Genomic DNA, 21,725 nt, shown 5'->3' on the forward strand with positions numbered 1-21,725 from the left:
TCCACTTCATACCAAGTGAAGTGTGCTTGAGAACAACAGGGAATCCTTGGAATTAGTCAATAGATTGATTAGTACACTGTACTGAGCAAGCCAAATAGGATGAGGATGTTAACAGGTGTTCCTTAGGTAGACATTAATTGCACTGCACTAATAAGTTAGGCTCCTTTCTGTTAAAGACATCAACAAATAATACAGACAAGAAACAAACCATAAGGCTTACTAAATAAGAAAAGCAGTAAAATACATTTTTCTGATCAAGGAAATATAAAATTCAGTGTAAGTCCAGCTCTGTATTATATTGACAAGTTAAATGTAAAACAAGTATCACAATTTTGGGGGCCAAGGAGTGTTCAAAGACTGAAATATCTAAGAAATAAAATTAAAAAAAAAAATCTCCCAGTCACCTTAAATAAATCATATCCACCCAATCACATAAAGAAATGTAAAAGAAACAGAGACAATCAGAATTTCTTAGCAGCCCCAAACACAGATCCAGGCTTTTCCAATTTATTTCGTAATGTAATGATCCAAATAAGCTTTCAATGATCAAACTTCAAACCTTCCTGAACTGCATTTGCCAATTCATGGACTAGTCAATAAATCCCCTTGTGAACAGTTTCTCTGATCTATTGCCTTTATACTGGCAATGCAAACCACACAGCAGCACAACCATGAAAAGTCACCTCTCAACTGCTCAGTGGACTGGTGAACATTGTTAGCCTGTCTGAGCCCCACAAAGCATTCTGTTTGAACTTCACACTTCTGTAGTGCAAAACAGCAAGCCGGTGCATCCTATGTGGAGCAGCATCTCCATGGAAGAACTCAGAAACCTGGGACATATTGTCAGTTCATTGAGATCCTGTCTTCTCAATGCCTCGAGAAACACACAGCTTTCAGCAGACACGGCTTCACAGTTAACTTTTGTCCAACTGTACCCATACATATAATTTAAATTTATTCATGGGTTGGTGGCTTCACTTTTAAAGGAGAAAAATGCAAGTTTAAGTGAAGTAAAAGGCCAAAAGTCTCATCTATATGACCTCTACATTATAGCTTTTCTTCCTGAGCCACATTCACATAAGATCTATATTAAAACACAAATTTCACGACCTTCAGGCTCCCCTCTCTCATCTACACACATCATAAAAACTTAGGCTGGTCCTGTGCTGAAATTCATTTTGGGTCACACAGATGACACAAGCTATTTCCTTTCTGTACAGGGCAGAACTTAAATAGTGCACAACTGACCTTCCGGATCACAACAAATACTCAGTGGTATTTGTACAGGAAAATTCAACTTACACACAAAACCAAGGGTGTAATTTTCATATTTCTTTCAGACATCTCAGCTCCCATGGTCCTCATCCGTCTCACCAGTGCAACAGCTCTTTTTACAGCTGCACAATGAACTGGGTTAACTGACCCATGCTGTACACTACCCTCTCCACCCCCATCCCCTGGGTTATTATTTTCAACCCACACCACTTCACAAACACATGCACATAAGAGCAAATGGAATGAGGCAGCAATGTGAGAATGCCTCCAGGAACCACAAGACATGGGAATGTGCAGCCAAAGACATTCAGCCTAAACACATATAAAAGAAATTACTATGAGAGTGTGGCTTAAGATTACTTGTCAACACACATCCTCCCATCTCCATTGCCTTTCACCATGTATGTAATGGTGTATTTTTCAGGACTGTTTTCTCTTGGGCTTTTTTTTTTGTTTCTTTTCTTTCTTTTTTTTTTTCAATTGGAGTAATAAATTTAGTTTTATTCTTTAAAATGAAGCAACATGTAATGTCATATATAATTTCTGCAAAGTTAAAATTCATTTCCACACTGCTTTTCACTGCAAAAGATTTGCAAAACATGCTCTAATACAAAGGAACATCTTTAGAATCTTCATCTCTTCTCCTTTAGTCATGCTAGATGAAAAGCATAACTAAGGACTTCCCCCACTACTGTTAATACATTTTTCTTAGATTTCTAGAAATCCAATTAAAAAAAAATTAGCATAGGTCCAATCCAGGCACATTATCCATCTGAGAGATTGGGAACAAGATGTCCATCTCAGCACGTCACTATTGTCCACTATAATTTAGCCATTTTTCAAATTGCATTTGTATCCAGGACGGTAATAGCCCTTACATTAAAAAAGCCCTTCATTAAGTGACTCCCTGTCACGCAGACAATTACAGCCTCTCATGCCCTGACCCTGCACAGCCTCACAATAATGCAGCTTTCAACAGACAAACCAAACAGGGTAAATACACCATCTTCTCTATCTAAAAGTAAAAACATCAGTAAATATATTATTAACATGGGTAAAATCACCTCTTTGCACATCCCCAGCAATATAAGAAAGTGCTATCATTTATCTTCTGCAAAACAAAGTTTTCCACACAATGAACAGTTCCCTAAAATAACTGGGAAAAATCTATAGCCAAAATTGGATTTCATCTTATTAGCATTCTCTAATTTCTATCTTGTACAATATAATGTAGAAAAATCATATACCTGAAAACAAAATGCAGGCACTAAAGCATTTACTTCAACATACAGATGCCTTTTTTCAGAAGTACAGAGACCATCAGGTAAATAACTTCGACTTTATTTTTTGTCACCATGTCTACAAAAACATAATACTTGGTTACCAGCCTTGCCTCACACAAAATGCAAATCCACAGTTGTGGAACTATTTCTACATAAGGAACAACTCAATAGTCTTGGGACTTTTGTGCGTGTATGTGTGTGTGTTTAAAAGGCATTTAAAAAACCTGAATGAGTTGGAGAAGGTGACTAGGAATCACTTTTCCTCACTACCTGTACAAAAGGCCAGCATATGTCAAACAGAAGTCACATTCATGTACAAAATAAGGAAGAGCAACTATGTCTTCCCAACAAAAGCTGGCACTCTGTTATAGGACATAGCAGAACACTAGAAGTCTTCAAGGAGCCCGCACAGAGTAAGACAAAGCCAACAGGGCAAAAACATTAATTCATTGAGAACATTGCCAATAAGGACCATTTCTAGTTGAAGAAATACGTAAATGTCAAACCGCTGGAAACTGGGAAAGCATTCAGGCCATGATCTCCACTCATTTGTTCTACCTATACATTCTTTCCTGGGCACATGTTACTGGCTACTCTCAAAACCACCAGATCTTCAGCTTGATCTAGCACAGTCACTTTTACATGCTCCTAGGAACCTAATGTTGGATGTCAGGTGCTTTCCAAGGTTTTAATACGTAATCCAAAGGTTTTACCATGTAAGTTGCAGTTCAACTATTTACAAGTTGGCATTTAAAGCTATACACAAGCACCTGCTCTCAGCATTGATTCCAAAATTAATCATTATGCGCTGCATTTATTTTTTCCCCATACAGAAGATAAGTGGCTTTTGCCTCTGCTCATAATTTGAGAAATAGAGTGTAGGTCAGTATATTAAAAAAAACCCTGAAGTTGCATTAATTACTCAGAAGTAATTACACTTGCCTTACCAGTAGTGTTTACTATTCCCATACCTGCAAAGCGCTTTCCGTTAGGATAAGTTTTCACATTTTCAAAGCACTCCAAAGCACATGCCATTAGGTCTCAAATTTCCCATTATTTATCCTTCACCAAAGCATAGCATGGAATTAAATCCCTCCTTTGAATCAGAAGTAAAATATGAAGTTAATTGTCAAATTTTTCTCCTATTTTTCCTGTGTCCTTTTCTCTCTCTTTCATTTTATTTTTTTTTTTAAATAAGACTTTCCAAAGCTATTGAAGACTAAAAACTGACATTTGAAAATTGAGTATGATCCTTTATGACTACAATGGTTCTGGGTGAGTCTGTTTGAGCCCTGAAAACCACATATTCAGCATAAGGGCGTTATCTTTCTAACATGCAGGTAAAAGAGCTCTCCTTCCAAGTCAATATGTACATATGGAATATGTATTTCTTTCACTAAGGTCAAGGCCAGGACATTGTATTGGATTCCAGAGAGATGTAAGAGACAAAGGCTCCAAACAGAACAAAGGTGTCCATGAAGAAGACTTCAACACATGCATTAAGGAGCTTTGTGCTTAGCTGAAGGATTATAGAGCCTGAGAAGATTTAAAAAAAAGAGAAAACAGTCCCTACTATACCACTTCAGTTACTGTGACGCTCAATTTTTCTGGGTACCACTTCCCTCCTCTCATTCTCTGACTGAGCAGGAAGAAGTAGGCTGATTCTGATTCCTAGGAGATCCCTGGCTTCTACAGATTAGAAACCCCAGCAGTTTTCAAAGTGAAAACAGCAGTATTTTAATTTTACCTATTCCTTCGTTACCACATCTTATTCAACTTGGATAACTTCCTCATGAGCAGTGAACTGCTTTCTAATCTACGGTCTCAATAGTAATCAGGTATGGTCAGCAATGTTAGAAAAACTGCACAGCAGATGATTGCACTTTGTTACTTCCCATTCTGCTTTTGCCTGAACCTCTTTCTGGTCCACTTCCTGCAGACCTGCCAGAGGAATTTAGCACTCGTTTTAGAGCTGTTATATTCTTAGACTTAATTTATAAGTGTGCTAATTTCAAACCACAAAAGGGCTTAAGTATTTAGATACAGCATAGAACTTCAGGATTTGAAGATTCTGAACTTTTTAAGTGCAGCTCATCAGATGGAGACTGCACACCTTTAGTCTGGACCTCAATTACCAAGCATCCAACTTTTAAACCGTGGTCCAAGAAGCTTAGAATTCTAACCAGATGAAAGAAAAACAATAAACAGAGATTTTTCTGTATTTGTTTTGGACTATCTTGAAAGCATTCTTTTATTCTGCTAGTTTTTATTGAGCAGCCACAATTTGACATACATATGTGAACTTCCTCCAAAATACATAGAGCTTCCTCCAAAAGAGTCCATGTGCTACCCACATCAACAGAAATGAGTCTCTAGCAGAACTGAATGGAAATCAATTGCCAACAGAGAGTGCTGTAGCCCATTTAACTCTGAAAACTGCATGACAGGTGTGTTATTTGGGAGAAGCAAGAAGCAGCTATCTTTTCATATCAATTCATTTGAAACAATTCCTCAAACTGCTGTTCTTCCTATACGAAGTGTGCCTGAGGTCTGAGAACACCAAATTTTCTCATAAAATGGTAAATCATCAAGATCATCACAATTAAGGTATCTCCAACCACTTTAACAAGCCACATAGAATCTTAAAAACACAATCTGGAAAGTAACTAATTTCAGCCTTCCTAGCGGAGATACTAGTTTAAATTTGTTAATGCAAGATCATCATGAATGCCGAAGCTTCAGGGCTTAAATATACTCTTCCACATGCAAAACTGAAGTACTAGGCAGTCCATTAAATAGTGTCTATCTTGCATAATTAACCAATTTTGTAAAATATGGGACATGATGACAGGGGCTCATATCAGTGACTCCAAAGCAGGAAAAACCCAGATAGTTAGCAGTGAAGAAGTAAAATTACATACACTTACCACCATTAATAATGCACACCAAAATACAAAAAGCAGAAGGAACGGTGCAGAGGTTAGGTTACTCCTGTGTGGCAACATTTCCCACTCCTTCTCCATACGTACCTCAATTCTCAAAAACTTTTAGATACAAATAAAATAGCCATGACCTTTTTTCCTCCTCTGCATGATTAATTACTTAATGTATTATTAATTGGAAAATGTAGCTGAATTTCAAATGCTTTCATTTTCACAGCATATCATGCTGTCTGGGAAGCGCCGATTAAGCTGTTCATCAAAGGTGAGCAAGCAAGGTCATGTAGGCTGTACCTCTTTAGTTATTCATTACCTGTCCTAAATAGTAATTAACAACTGCAATATTTCCATAAATCAAAGCTTTTCTGATTACTTTCAGATGATGAGCAATTGCAGGGAGGGGAAGGAAAGAATCAGTGTATGGTGGTTTTGCATGTATCATTCTTTTAATGCATACCTGAATAATGGAATCAAAGAGGTTATGGCTTCCCTTTCTCCCTTCCCTATGTCCCTAAACTTTAAAGTGGGATTTGATCTAAGAAAGTTATTCAGTTACCAGGATTGTTATTTTTATAATCTTTGTTTCTTTTTATAACCTCTGTTATCAAGATTAAAGTGGAGATCACAGGGTATGACCTTGCGGCCATATTCAGTGGGGCTCTGAGTTTCGTAATAAGCTTATCCATTTAGTATCTATGGAGTTTCTCACCTTGAGGCATCTCAGGCGGTAAATAGTGAGGCTCTTGAGCACTGACATGCACCCAGTCAAAGTCATCATACAAGTCTTGGTGGTAGTCACAGGGTCCAGGACCATCATCAAAGGTACATCCTCCTAGGGAAGAAACTTGTTATTAGTTTATTTAAAAGCAGACCCCTTCTAAGAATCAAGCAGAGGTATTTCTTCTGGGCACACAACACAACTATGGAGCCCGTGCAGCCTGTGGTACAGTTCACAAGCAGCTGACCCATCAGCATTCCCCTCTCTTCTTTGCAGTGTCTCTGCTTCATATAACCATTTTCCCTAAAAAGCACCTTCTGTCAGAGCATGAGATTACAGGCTGAGTCACTCAGTCCAAGTGAAACCTGGGCCACTCTCTGTGTGACAAAAAGTAACATGCTTTTAAACCAAGAGGGAAACAGAAAATAATGGACTGATCTCAAAAAGTGAAGTGGAAAATCAACAACTCTGATGCACTGCACGCATAAGTAGTCCAAATACCAACAACAAGGATAAATACTGTGCCCAAAATAAAAACAGTGAGACGAAATAATTAAAATTACTTAGAAATGAAATAATTGCTGCAGAATTAATTGGATAATCTTGCTTTATTAAATCAATCTAGCATAACAGAATACAAATTAAAAACACTTTTTCAGGGTCACACAAACAACGGATAAGAAAACCTTGCAACTAAAGTTGTGAGGAGAAGTAACAGGAAGAAAGAAGAACGGGAGAAATGTAAAGGATGGGCAGAAGGAGAAAAATAAAACACCCAAATTCCCGTATAACACAGTAATGCCTGCCCTGTCTCATTCAGTAATTGTTTTAATTAGATTCTTAACTAAGGACAATTAACTAGGCTGTAGAAAACAGAGCACAAAACATGATGATCATGGAAAGAGATCAAGGTTTGAGAGAGAAGAAACAAAGGAATCAAAAGAGCCCAGACAAAGAAGAAGTAGAGCATAAACACAAGAAAATAAAGATGTCATGCATACAACTCTGTGGCATGTGTTATCAAAATCATGGCACACAGTTGTCCTGACCAAAAATAAAGGCAATACCAGGACAGAGTGAAAGAGAAATACAGTGCATTCATCTTTATTTAGGCAGTATCTTCTTAATTGAGAGAAGTTATGTAAAAACGCAAGAATTAGCTTATAAACAACTATTGGAAATCAGGTGAGATACTTGTACCCTTTTCTTGTTCTCAGTAGTTACAGCATAACAATACAATTAACAGCTGTTGTTACAAAAAAAATTCTTGTTAAGAAGACACTTCTAGAGTAACAGGAGCATTTGTGTTCACCTTATTATCTTTCTGAATACAAAGTATGGGATGAGTGCTGCGAGGCCCAAGAGCAAACAAAACCCCTTATTATGATAAATTCTAGAGTGTCACCATGAGTCACTGCCACTGCACCAACTGCAAACACCCTCCTTTGCCTGCCAGGCTCTCACCAGCCCACAGGATACCCCACACGATGGGCTGGATGTGGGAAAAGGACTGAAGACTGAAGAACTACAGCCTGTGCTCATTTCTGCTCTCTACACAAGACATACACAACCTAAAACTAGGACAGGCCAAAGAATAAGGACAGGAGGAATAGGAATGTATGTCACCAAACCGAGGATAAAAATACTTTTTACCTGCCCAAAATGTAATATTCAAATGTCACATAACAGGAAGAAAGTTTGTAAAAACAGTGCTCATATCTGGGGAAGTGGATGTCCCTTTCACTAAATTTCATCAGCAAATCTAGACTGTGTCCCAAACTGAGATTATATTTCACCTTTAATTAGAAACAATTCCCACAGTTCTACATCAGAATCTGTTATTTTGAATAAATGACAAAACCCAAGTTTTAGCTAATTCTACTTAAGCAAAAAACATTGCCAAACTCTCTGTCACTGCCAGAACCACTTGTAAACCAGTGTTTTAGCTGGCAAGGACAACACCAGGAGAGAAAGAAAACTATACACTGTAGCAACATTTCTGCTAAACACTTGTGCCATAAAACCTGAAGACTTCATATGCAGCGGATCTTAGCAAAACTTTCTCAAATGTTGCCCTTTGATAACACAAGCACAATGTCAACAACAAAAAAAGCCCCAACATGTCAGTCACTAAGCCAGTTACTACATCAGTATCACTGTCAAAGACTGCATGACACAAGAAGAGAAATACTTGTGCATCAAAGAAACACATATGCCTTTAAGAAGTCCCAACTCCAATGCCCTGTTACCACCGAGACTTCTCTAATTAACATCTATTATGATCAAGCCAGAAAGGCTTAGAACATAAATCTTGAGGTTTGACTTAACTTAGAATACACTGCTATGATCACTCTACAGCAAAAATGAACATTTCCCTCGACACTTAATTGATAAATGAATAGCAGTTTCCCTTAAAGGGAAGTTATCACTGTCTGCTGTCCCAGCACCAAAATGACATATGGCTTTGAAGCACATGCCTGTGGGGCACCCATTACCCTTTTTAATGGTTTAAGTGCCCTCAGTATATAAATTTAAACTACCAATGAATCTTCCAGACTCATTTGGAAGATGAATGTGTTTAATTGCTCATCTTCATGCCCACTATTAATTTTAGTTATCAGGCTTCTGATTAGCAATAATAATGTGCCTATTAATACACAGCAAGCAACCAGAATCTGCTTGTGTGTAGCAGCACATCATGTCTGCGCCTAGAGAACAAGCAAGTGTCCATCTATTGCATGGACTTGAGCAAAGTTTATCAGATTATTGACTCATTACAAAATCCACCATGTAACTGCTTAAACAAATGGCTTCCTCTCATGAAGCACACCACCTCCTCTCAGCAACATATCATGACATTTCAAGGCAAGACAAGTCATTTACACACCAATGCCGTAGTGATTTATCCAGCATAACACAATGAGACAGACTAAGCATTTTAAATCCCTGCAGACTACTTATGACTTAAAACAGGAGCAAATTTGGATCTCCCCTTCTCTGTTTAACAGCTGACCTCCTGCACACTATTTTGGTAACTCTGGGTACTAAGAGGCAAACCTAAGTGTAACATGCAGTGTGGGAAACTCAAAGAAAGGAGATGGTGGGTGGGTGAAACCTGCAGTGATGTATTTTGTTCCCAGTCATTTGTTCAAAACTATACACATTTTAAATTAACCCTTAACCACTCAAACATAAACCATCTGACAGAAGTACACTGTAAGTCAGGAGCTGGTAGCACCCAGTCAGCTACTGGGTCACTCTCCACAGTAACGTAATAATGTTCAGGGAAGAAACTGGATTGGGCTTCATAAACTTTTAGTACCTTCAAATCATGATCAGTAGCTGAACAGAAATACAGATTCCTATCTTGTCATCCAACATTTTGACAACAGCCTGGTAACATCTTACAAATGACAAGCTAGAAATCTCCAACTCAGCCATTTCTAACTTCCTCCAAAACTCAAAAGGTACTTCACCTAACTTGACTTAAGTGGTTGGTAGTATCAGCAGCATGTTCCTTTAGCTAGCTACAGCTGATGGATGCAATTTATCTTCGATACTATGCTGCTCCTGGAATTTATGCATACCTACCAACACACATACCATGCCGCAAACAGCAATTTGTGCACCTCTGCTCAACCTGTCAGCTGGAAGCACAGAGCACTGACATTCAAATGCTCTTGGCCATTGCAGTACCTAAATCCATGTCTACCTTAAATTTCTAATCTCATGTTTCAGAAAAAAAAAAGGTGGCAGAGCAGCAAAGCAACAAATCAGACTGGTCTGACCTCAATAGCCTGATGTGGGCTTGGAGACCAGCATGCAAGGCAGCCATTACCTCCTCCCTTCAAATGATGCTGCCATCAGGACATGGCCCAGAAGGGCTGGATGGAGACAAGCAGCATGCTCTGCTGAGGGGCAGCACCAACCAGAGCCATGACCTGCCACACCTCTGGTGGTGGCGTTACCCACAATTAGTTTAAAAAGAAATATCAGGTAGTCCATCAAAATTAAACATCCTATCAACAGCTGGAATTGTAAGGTAGAAGGACAAAAGGGATTTTAAGCCTGTACGATCATTTTGTCAAACTGTTAACTGTATCTTGGGTCAATCAAGTTTGTTCAGTTGCTGGGGAAGTATTTGGGAAACATTTACATTCAACAAAAACCAAGCAAATTAGCAATTCACTGTTTCCATTTCCTTTCCCCATAAGCTTCACTATGTTATTAACTTCAACTTAAACACACATAGAACTCACACACATTCCACTTGATATTCTGCTAAAAGATAAGTGATAAATCATGCTAGCCTCAAAAATTGCCTACATGTCCATTTTCATTTATGAAAGATAAAGAATCTTAAATGTTCATTATAAAAAGAAAGATATTAACATCCAACACTGAACTCTCGGAAATTAAAGCTCCACTAAATAAGGTCATTAAGTTTAAACTAAATTTATTCTTGAAATTAATCTTAAATGCCAAAGATTAATAAACTTAATAAAGATCTTGTAGTCGAGGTTTACACATCACCTGTTGTGGTGGCTTGACCCTGGCTGAATGCCAGGTGCCTGCCAAAGCTGCTCTACCACTCCCTTCCTCAGCTGGACAGGGAAAGAGGATATATGAAAGGTCCATGGATTGAGATAAGGATAGGAAGATAATCCACCAATTACTGTCACTGGCAGCACAGACTTGACTTGGGGAAATTAACTTAATACAAATCAAATCAGAGTAGGATAATGAGAAATAAAAAGTAATTTTCAAACACCTTCTCCCCACCCCTCCCCTTCTTTCCAGGCTCAACTTCACTCCCAAATTCTCTACCTCCTCCTCCCAAGCAGTACAGGAGGACAGGAAATTAAGGTTTCAGTCAGTTATCACACATAGCCTCTCTTGTTCCTTCCCCCCCCCCCCCAGAGGAAAGACTCTTCACACTCTTCCCCTGCTCCAGCATGGGGTCCCTCCCGCAGGAGACAGTCCTCCACTAACTTCTCCAACATAAGTCCTTCCCACAGGCTGCAGTTCTTCATGAACTGTGGGCCACAGGTTCTGCCAGCAAACCTGCTCCAGTGTGGGCTCCCCTTGGAGTCACAACCTCCTTTGGGCATCCCCCCTACTCTAGCACGGGGGATGCCCAAATGTGATGCCTGCCCATCTGTGGAACCTCTATGGGCTGCAGGGGTACAGCTGCCTCACCATGGGCTGCACCATAGACTTCAGGGTCATCTCAGCTTTGCTGCCTGGAGCACCTCCTGCCCTCCTTCTGCACTGACCTTGGGTTGTGCAGAGCTGTTTCTCACATACTCTACTCCTGACTCTGGTTGGAGTTGTACAGTTTTGGGTTTTTTCACCTTCTTAAATATGTTATCCCAGAGGTGCTACCACCATGGCTGATGGCTCAGCCTTGGCCAGCAGCAGGTCTGCCTTGGAGCCATCTGGTGTTGGCTCCATTGGACAGAGAGAAAGCCTCTAGCAGCATCTCATAGAAGCCACTCCTGTATCCCCTCTCTATCATCTCTCCCCCCCTCCCTGAACCATCAAAACCTTCCCATGCAAACCCAGTAACACCTCTGAAAAGCTATTTGAAGATGATTGAATTTAAAGACAGATTACATTTTTAAAAATCTTACCATGATATTTCTTCAGCAGCAACATTCAGAACTGACACTGCTCTGTGACTTCAATTTACCCTATATCCTTTCATACCAACCCAGAAATTAAGAGCTAAACAGATTTTCCCCCATCAGGTTAAATTATAAAAAAGCTTAAGACTAAGAGAAGCATGTCAGCAACTCCCAGTTATAATTGGATGTATACTACAACTTTATGCTGGACTCTCATCAGCTCAGGACAGACAGGAAAACTGATTCAGATTTTGAACAAATTATCCTTAACAATTAATGTGTTCTCACACTTACTATTTAAAATAGAAACAGTTGCAAACCAGTATTACATGAAATTTAAGGCATCCATAACATTTATTACGAATGCCATTATAGGGATGATATACTGGAGTTCTACTGTCTTGTAGATAACAGACACTACTCACATCACCTAAAATATCTGTATGTCACTTTTCTTATTTGATTAGACCTTAACAACTCCAGTGCTCTTTCAAAAACACCCCAAAAAAGTAACAATATCTTAAAAAAAAAAACAAAAACCAAACAAACAAAACAAACAAACAAAAAAAACTATTAAAGGCATTCAGAAAACTACTAAATTGTAGTAAATTAATCACCTATTGATAAAAGTAGCTGATGAAGAAATAGCACACATTTACTGGCCACACTTTATAACACCTTTACAAGAAAAAAAATAGCACATTACTTTTAGCATCAGGGTAGGAGAAGGGAATGGCTAGCATTCTCTTTTCTGAATCCATAGAATATATTTCTTTGGCTTCTGGCACACTTTCTACAGAATTAATAATACAGAAAAAATAGTATCAAGAAAAAAATAGTATACCAAATTATATGCAGCAACAGGAACAAGGCACTTATTTTTAAGTCTCCAACAGTATCTATCCACTAGAACTCCCACAAAGTTTCAGAAACTAATAAGGGAAAGCAATGATAGAAAACTGCATCTTCTGGATTTGGGGTAGGGGTAGAGAGAGAGAAGGGAAACTCTAGTACCTTCTTAGGTTTCTGAAACAAATTGATTTTAGAAGTTTTTGTCTTTGCTTATTTTTATAAAATGTAACATTGCAAAGAATATTTTTATCCATAGAATGGCATGTATAGAAGAACAGTTGAAAGAACACAATCTTTCAGTTTATTTCCAAGATTTGTTCTTGCATCCGATTACTTTCACTGTTATGTAAAAGGCACTAGTGACATCTTAAATTTTACACTCCTTAATTTTAAGGAGCTGGTTATAAGCCCAGAAATTTGTTTGCTAAGAACAAACAGATCACCAATACAGGAGAAAAAACATTCAGCATGAGAGAAGAACTACCACCACACAACAAAACTTTCTACATCACAACTTTTTCCTTACACAAGGCTCAGTTACCAATGGTTACTTTAGACCTCATATGCATGAAGGTGTCATACCAGGAACAAAACACTCTTTTTCTCATTCAGCTGAAATGACTAGTTGGAACAATCTGCTCCTTTTATTCAACAGCATGCTTTTATTTTTCTCCACCACCTGCTGTAAAAGCATAATGACTAGCTCTAAATCTATCAAAGTAGATAGCTCCATAGTAAGAACGCAGTACAAAATTACATTTACCTGGAATGTCAGGTAAAAGTCCTGTGAAAATTTAATTTTTCTCCTCACACTGATTGGTGAATTCAAAGCTTGGAGAGCATAAAGGTGCCATAGCAGGTCTCTTGTCAGTCATATATCCAGAACAGGTCCTGCTTTTAAAATTGCCCACCTACTACATTAATTTACCTGTTTCTATCACAGCATGCCTCAAAGCACAAGCTGTGTTCATCTTCTAAAGGTACTGCAGTATTTTTGTTATGAGCATTTTAATGCTCTGTTATCAAGGTGTTTTAAGATGCCTATAAAGAATATGCTACGAGTTGGTGTTAATGCATTTGGAGAATAAATTTTAATGACCTATGTTAAAATGCTTATGTTCAGTGATACCAGTTGAAATGTAACTCTGAAATAACCTTACTTAACCTACAGCATCCAAAGAGGCAGAAGGTCAGAGACAGTTTGTGGCGGGTTTTTGTTTGGGTTTTTCTGTTGGATTTTTTTTTAAATAACCACAAAAACAGCTCCACTTCAGGAAAATGACAGATTCTCCTTCATTATGGGGAGAATTCATACTAAAACTAAAAATACACTATCTTCCTCGCAGTGGCATCTTATTTTGTAGTACTAGGATTCAAAACTCAACTGATTATAGTTAAGAGCAATAAAAGCCAAGCAAACTCAATTACCTAGAAATACCTTTTAATTTTTTTTTAGCCCTGTTCCCACTATTAGCATGTTTTAACAACTGCTTTTGAGTATTAACCTGAACATGGAACTTCAAATCTCATCGAAAACACCAATGGTCTGTAACACCAACAGCTTAATAGAAAATATAGCTGATTATTCCCATATTAGCTTTATTTTGTTTTCATTGCAGGGCTTTTGTTGGTGCTGGTAGAACACCTGAATACTCTAAATATCCCTATAAATGTAAACATTTCAGAAAAAGAAGGAGACAAAACCACTCCTATTTTGGGAAAGCATGAAGATTCACAATTAGATGTGAATGGCCATGCAATTTATTAGATTTCTCTATTAAATTAGGTTCCTTCCTTCTATGCCAGGCTTGAAAAAGGCTTCTTCATCTCTGATTTCACTAATCTTCATATTGACAGGCAACAGGAAATGTTTCAATACTTCATTTAAGCACAAAGAGATTCAACAATTTCACAAAATTATTAATAGATCTTCATTACTATACATGTGTCAACATCCAGAAAACACCAAAGCTATTTCATATTTCAACTCATAGGCTGCAAGCTTTATTATTCCTTCAGCGCACTGAGCAGAATTCTGACCAGTTGCACCAGTGATAAGGAGTTACACCATTTGAATACAAATAACTGGGGGGATGAGAAGAGAAATCATGTACTCAAGATTAACAAATAATTTCATGACTATACCAATAGTGACTAAAACACTGGCAAGCAAATTCTCTGACTTCAAGGACATGATTGAGAGCTCCAAAATGAAATTAATCATCACTTTGAATATTTATGGATATGTGGTTTACAATGCTGCTTCTGAAAACAACACCTTTTTCCAAGACACTGTTAGTGCTTATTTATAGAAAATGTTATGTAGATATCACAGTCTCTGGCATTTCTCCTAAACATTCTCACAATATGCTGTTAAAAGTTAATGGATAAAAATGTGATTAAACTCCGCAGGAGTGCAGAAGACAGTTCTACAACCACTACATTAAATCTCAGTTTTCTACAGATTGAGAGTGCTATGTTATTTTGTAACCTACAACAAAAAACAAAACCAAAACAACAACAAAAAACACACAAAAAAACACCAAAAAAAACACACAAAACAAATGGAATAAGAAAATTTATAGCTAAACTTTTATATGTACTAATCATATCATCAATTCAAAGACAAAGCCAGGCCTCCTAACAACTATTACAGCTACCCTATAAAGCTACCCTATTACAATTTTGACAGCTTAAACATATAACAAGGGAAAAAGCAAGTTATTTAAAATTTGTTCTAAGGCCTGTCAAAAGCAAGAATTTCCAGCTGGACAGTAAGAGCAACCATTCTGAAAATAAAAGGGAGTCTCATTTAAGGGCAGCAAATAATCCAGTTTACCACAGCATAACTACAGAAGCCGCACAAATGAGGAAATGAGGGAACTGCGTTTAAATTATATAGACTCAACTATAAAAAAAACTTAAGGAACAGGGAAACAAAGAGCTCAAAAAAATATGTCAAACGTAAAAGCTGAGGACTTCCTAGGGGGAGGTGAGCATAAGACTGTGCATAAAATTTTAAATGGTCATGTAAAAGGAGGATCAAATTAAATGCAAGGAAATGGAAATTGCTCTGATGTCAAAAATGACAAGCTGTTACAAAAGGTCACTTCTGAAGCCACAGAAAGAAATAAGTCCTATAAGGCGGAGAGATGACTGAAGAGTTCGGTCATGGTGTATAAATCCAGAGTCATAGGAGGATGACAAGAACCTCGCAGAAGGGATCTTTCAAGAAACAACATCAAGGTACAAGAAGAATTAAGCTACCAGTGAATCGCAGAATTCAGGCACATGAATGAGAAGGGTAACATGCAATACTGAGTGCAAAAATACATCTTCACACACAAGCATTGCTGAACTAAAAGCCTAATCCTTTTGTATCAGAAGTGCAGCTACTGCTCTAGTTTCCCGTTTCATAGTAAGAAAATAATCATTAGCATTTTAATATCTGCCATATCTTTTTATGCAATCCAGTAATATTCCGATGAAAGGAAGGCTAAACCCACAGGAAACAGGCAAGCTACCCAATTTAAAAGAAGATCTTTTGAGATACAGACCAACAAATAACAGACTGCAGATGTACTGGCCTACATCTGCAGATCAGAGAATAGTTGAGTTTTGAGGGGACCTGCTCAGGACATCTGGTCCAACCCATCTGGCTCAGGCCACCTACAGACAGTTGTGCAAGACCATGGCCAGACAGATTTTTAGTATCTCCAAGGATGGAAATTCCACAACCAACTTGGATAACCCACGCCAGTGCTCAGTCACCCACACTGATGTTGAAACCATTAAATGTTTTGATGTGCACAAATCATGCATGTAAGCAAATAATGTGTCTTCTCTCCCATCACATTTAGTCCTCAACAAGACCTCAGATGAATAAACAATACAAGTCATCACAACATTTTGGACAAAGCCTACTGATATGTCATCAAATTTAGTTTTATTCGAGCAATAAAGAAACAAAAAAAACCCAAAACCAAAAACAAAACTAAAAACAAAACAAAAAAAACAAAACCAGAAAACAAACAACAAAAAAAAACCTCTCCAGAAAAATTGCAATAGGCCTGTAAAATTCTAGTAAGAAATCACTTGTTTAGAATAGGCATATTTACAATAAGAACTGTATTTCTACTACAATTTAACAAAGAAAATGTTATTTTGTGTCTCCCCAGGGAACTGAACTTGAGGACTTGAAACTTGTATTTTTTATTTGCAAATCTGCACTCGAGTTTCAATAGAGGTTACTACTACAAGAATACTTACCTGTATTACAGTATTTTTCTAACAGATTCAAGTTGTATGTAATCTCTCCACTTCTTAAATAGAGAAACACTCTCATTGGGGTGACTTTGTGAAATGGTGTAATAGATAAGCTTGAAAGTTAGATCAATCCTACATTACACTGTGAAGTTTTAGTATTTTGAGGCCAACCTCCTGCACATGTCCTGAAGGCACACTGTGCCCAAAGTGCAGGAAGAAAACTATAGAGAAGCATGATTCATACAATCTTACCATTTCAGCACACAAGTGAACTTTTATCCCTTTATGTTATACACTGCACAGAAATCAAGTACAAAAAAAAATTACAGCTGCAAACTGTCCTGACAGCATACCACTAATAGTCTCTGAGCACATATTTGCCAGTAAGTCTTAAGATTTTAAGAATAAATTGGCATTTTCATTAAAACATCCGTTTCATGCTAAATAGTAGTTATAATTCAACGGTCAGATGTTATCAGGAAAAAAATTTAGACAAGAATCCTGAACATTTCTTTGCAGCATTATAAGTTACATCCAGACATTATGCGTGGTTTTGGTTTTCCATTTCCTACGGATATAGAAGAAAAAAGGCTTAGAGAACATCCAATAAAGATGATCACAGGATGCTAAAAGTATCAGAGATAACTTAAAAGAGAGAAATTTTCAGCCAGAGATGACACAAGTATATTTAGTAGCATGACATCCACTTTTTGTGTTTGTAAAAACATTACAGGGCATTGTATGTCATGATCAAATTAAACAGCAGTGTTAAGCTATGGAACTCCTTGCCACAGGATTCTATGGCTGCTACAGATATTTGGTGTATAAGCAGAGAGAACAGAGGATGGACAGGATCACTGGTACCAGCTGAAAAACACTAATGAGCAACTTTGGCTCAGGTATGCCACATGCCACTAAGACAGTATTTTGGGAAAGCAGACCTACAGACTTGCCAGTGAATAGAAAAGAGTATAAAATCAAGGTCTTGGATTGACACATTGTACTGAATAAGATGAACATGTATAAGATCCACAGCAAAATTAAGACATGACTATTTGTTGTTATTAAATTATCTCAGAGAGCAAAAAATGGGACACTGCAAATATTATATTGAATGGAAGAGAATAAGACAGAATGAGTAACAGGAGGACTAGAAGGCAAATCAGTAGTGAAGAAGTCTAAAGAAACAATGTCCTGAATACACATTGTTGTAAGTAGCCTATCTGAAGGCTTGTACTGGTAACTCCCCATCACCCTACCACATGAAATCGCTGACTGACAAGTTCAGGGAAGCACATATTGCTCTCTGTGAGGAAACAGCTATACACAGCTCTGAGAATGAGTCAACGATGCACATATACTCCTGATGTGATAAAACAAAAAGATATAAATGCCCTAGTTTACTTGGTCATTGTCAACCACAAATGCATATACTCCCTAGTAACTATGCTTTTTTCCTTAAGCAGGACTTCAGAGCTTGGCAACTGAAGCTGCAATCAAGCTAGACTCTAGGAAAGATGCTGCATTTGATAATTCACTTTTCAGAGGACTGAAGTATGTTTTGTGCTCCTCATATCTAAGGGGGAAAAAAAGGAAGAAGAAAAAAAAAACTCTTACACTTGCACTAGCTTCTCTTTTCAAACTAGACAAGGCATTTACACATTCAGCTAGAACTTGCGCAAATATTACATGCCCATGTTTTCACTACATCTTCTCAGTCATCCTTTGCTAGTGTATTCACAAAAATGTGTATATGATAAAGTATTCATTTTTTGGCATACTACTATCCTACAAAGGAGCGGTTTGCAACTGAAAGGAGAGAGACAAAAGCAGGGCAAGCTTCTATAAAATATCAGTCAAGTTAAAATTCAGACTATATCTCATCTGAAAACAAAAACCTCATGGAAGGAGGAAACATCTGAAGAGTTCATGTTTTTTAAAGCCAGGAGAATCAATTAGAATTGTTTCAGTGGGCAGTGTGTGTTCTGATGTTTGCATTAATTATTACTATACATACACAAAAAAGAAAAAACAACACACCCAACCATTCTACAGAAAGAAGCATTCTTCTCTGACCATTTCTTATTTTTCTGTATTATCAAAGCAAGCTACAAACTGGCTCCGCACTACCAACTTATCTTGAAGTTCAAATACAGAACACAGAGCAACAGTCAGAAGAAAATACTTCAAAGACCAAAAGCCAAGAAAGGCATAGAAATGTTTAATACTATATAAAAATCAATATTTAATAACCAACACATAATCTGGATGCACTGAATAAAGCAACAAGCATAATGAAAAAACTGCTGATTTTGAATTCAAACACTTGAGTACCATAGGATATTCAGAATTTATAACAACCTCAAGGTGTGACCAAAGTTCCCCACCATCCCCCAACTTTTGCCGTATCACAGTCCACTCCACAAAAGTATGAGACAGTGGAAAAAGAGAAATACTTTGTTCCAACCACAGATCAGTAGGTCAACCACAATTTCATAAGGAGCATGAAGTGACAGGTATAGACTGTTGAGAATTGCTGGTTTAAGGTCATATACAAACTTATGTCCCTTACTGGCATGGCTAAGTTCTGTCCTCCTTTGATCCCTGTAATTGTGAATATTTGCATACACTTCAAAGGAAGAAAGTTGGACTCCAGGTCTTCTCATCTGCACCTCATCTCTGGGCATCCTCATCTACAAATGCATTTGCAAACATTTTCTCCGCAGGACTGACTGATCTAAAGTGGTCTTCTGCCTAAACTGAACCTGCCTGCCCTTCTGACAACATTTGGCTTTCATAAGCAGTGCAACACAGTCAGAACCCTTTTACTCTTTCACTCCAACCCTGATCTCAATTCAGCACCTCTTTTCTCAAGTATTACCGACACCATCATCCATCGTTCACATCTGCATTCAAGCCTCTTCTTGTGTCTTTCACTCCACCTATGCCTGAGTTTTGAAGAGTAACTAAAAAGCTTCTCTGAGATAGACGTTCTGTATAACTCTCTTCCAGCTTTTATCTCCCCTTAACCCAAATACTTCAGCATTTCCTCTCTGCCCTCGACAAATGTGTCTTCTCCCACTCTTATCTATTCACAGTACTGCTGAAAAGACTCTTTACAGCCCATTGCTTTGGCTGCTGTCCACTTCCACTTCCTTTCTCTCTTTTTCACAGAACAAAACTTATTTTTGTAACCATTCACTCTTCATGGCCACTTATGGAAAGCTAGCCAATTCAACTTAACAGAACTCATGGCAGTGACTGTTAGAACCCTATTCCTTTGTGGTTGGATTTGTTCTCCTGTGGTTAAGATGGTTAAAACAACCCAGAGGGTTAACAGTCAAGAAGACTGAGCAGTCAAAGAAGCACAAAAAAAAAAGACCGTAAGAGTCTACTTCTAGAATAAGGAATAAGGCAGATGTGGGCAAAGGGAGACAAGAAAGCTCTGAGTGTCAAGCATGGCCAAGCTGGCTGGCTAGTTTCCTGCTTTTGACTGCCCATAGGTCATTAAAAATATTAATAATAATAATGATTAACACATTAAATAAATAAAAAAATAAAGCAACCCACTCACACTCTATCCCACTTGTCTAAGTTGCCAGCAACTACTTAGACTCAGAATGACTGACCTGGCAAAGGCACAAGTGTTTTAAGTAGCTAGAAAGCTGCAACTGCTCTTTAGAGAGAGATTTTAAGTATAGCTTACCCTGATACTATCTGAGTCTGAGCACAAAGAGCCTACTCAAAACCCGTAGCCAAATTGAAAGGCCAACAAGCTTTATTCTGCAGTCTTACACTGCTTGCATCTCCTACCAGATACAGATCAAAGGGAATGGAAACAGACCAACTTCAGCATGTTTTTGATTAGCTGAAAAACAGAGAAACACATTGTCATCACCTTCTCATACAAGATAACTCATGGTAATGTTTACATATGTTTAATGCCCACGTATCAGATTTCACAGAAGGTACATAACTCAATAGTGACCAGTGTGTCCTTGGGTGGCAAATCTTAGAGCAGATTCTCCTGGAAGGCATGCTAAGGCGCATGAAAAACAAGGTGCTTGGTGACAGCCAGGATGGGTTCATTAAGGGGAAATCCTGCCTGACCAATTTGGTGGCCTTCTATGATGGGGCTATGGAACTGATGGACAAGGGTAGTGCAGTTGACATCATCTACCTGGACTTCTGCAAAGCTTTCGACACTGTCCCACATGACATCCTTGTCTCTAAACTGGAGAGACATCAGTTTGATAGGTGGACCACTCAGTGGATAAAGAACTGGTCGGATGGCCGCACACAAAGAGTTATGGTCAATGCCTGAATGTCTGGCTGGAGACCAATAATGAGTGGTGTGCCTCAGGGATTGGTGTTGGGACCCGTCTTGTTTAACATCTTTGTTGGTGACATAGATAGTGGGATTAAGTGCACCCTCAGCAAGTTTGCCAATGACACCAAGCTGTGTGCTTCAGCTGATACACTGGAGGGAAGGAATGCCATTCAGAGGGACCTTGACACACTTGTGAGGTGGGCTGATGCCAACCTCATGAAGTTTAACCATGTCAAGTGCCAGGTCCTACAACTGGGTCGGAGCAATCTGTCGTGGTTTAAAACCAAACCCGCACAGCTTGTTCACTCCTCCCTCCCTTGCTCCCCCAACCCCTGGAGAGTTGGGAAGGAGAATCCAAAGAATGTAGCCCCCATGGGTTGAGATAAGCACAGTTTAATATCTAAGGTATAACACAAATCACTACTGCCACTACTA

The 21,725-nt window shown here is 38.2% G+C and overlaps 1 protein-coding gene across 3 annotated transcripts in view; it reads right to left on the reverse strand.

The window, feature by feature from the left end:
• PTPRK (protein tyrosine phosphatase receptor type K) overlaps window positions 1-21,725 on the reverse strand; it is a 398,062-nt gene that overhangs the window by 305,006 nt on the left and 71,331 nt on the right. For all 3 annotated transcript variants that reach the window (XM_034060345.1, XM_034060343.1, XM_034060344.1), the window contains exon 2: window positions 6,207-6,329. In XM_034060345.1, coding sequence (XP_033916236.1) covers window positions 6,207-6,329 — 123 coding nt within the window. The remainder of the gene's footprint in view (window positions 1-6,206; window positions 6,330-21,725) is intronic.

The sequence above is a fragment of the Melopsittacus undulatus genome, chromosome 3, assembly GCF_012275295.1.
Source record: "Melopsittacus undulatus isolate bMelUnd1 chromosome 3, bMelUnd1.mat.Z, whole genome shotgun sequence".
NCBI lineage: Eukaryota > Metazoa > Chordata > Aves > Psittaciformes > Psittaculidae > Melopsittacus > Melopsittacus undulatus.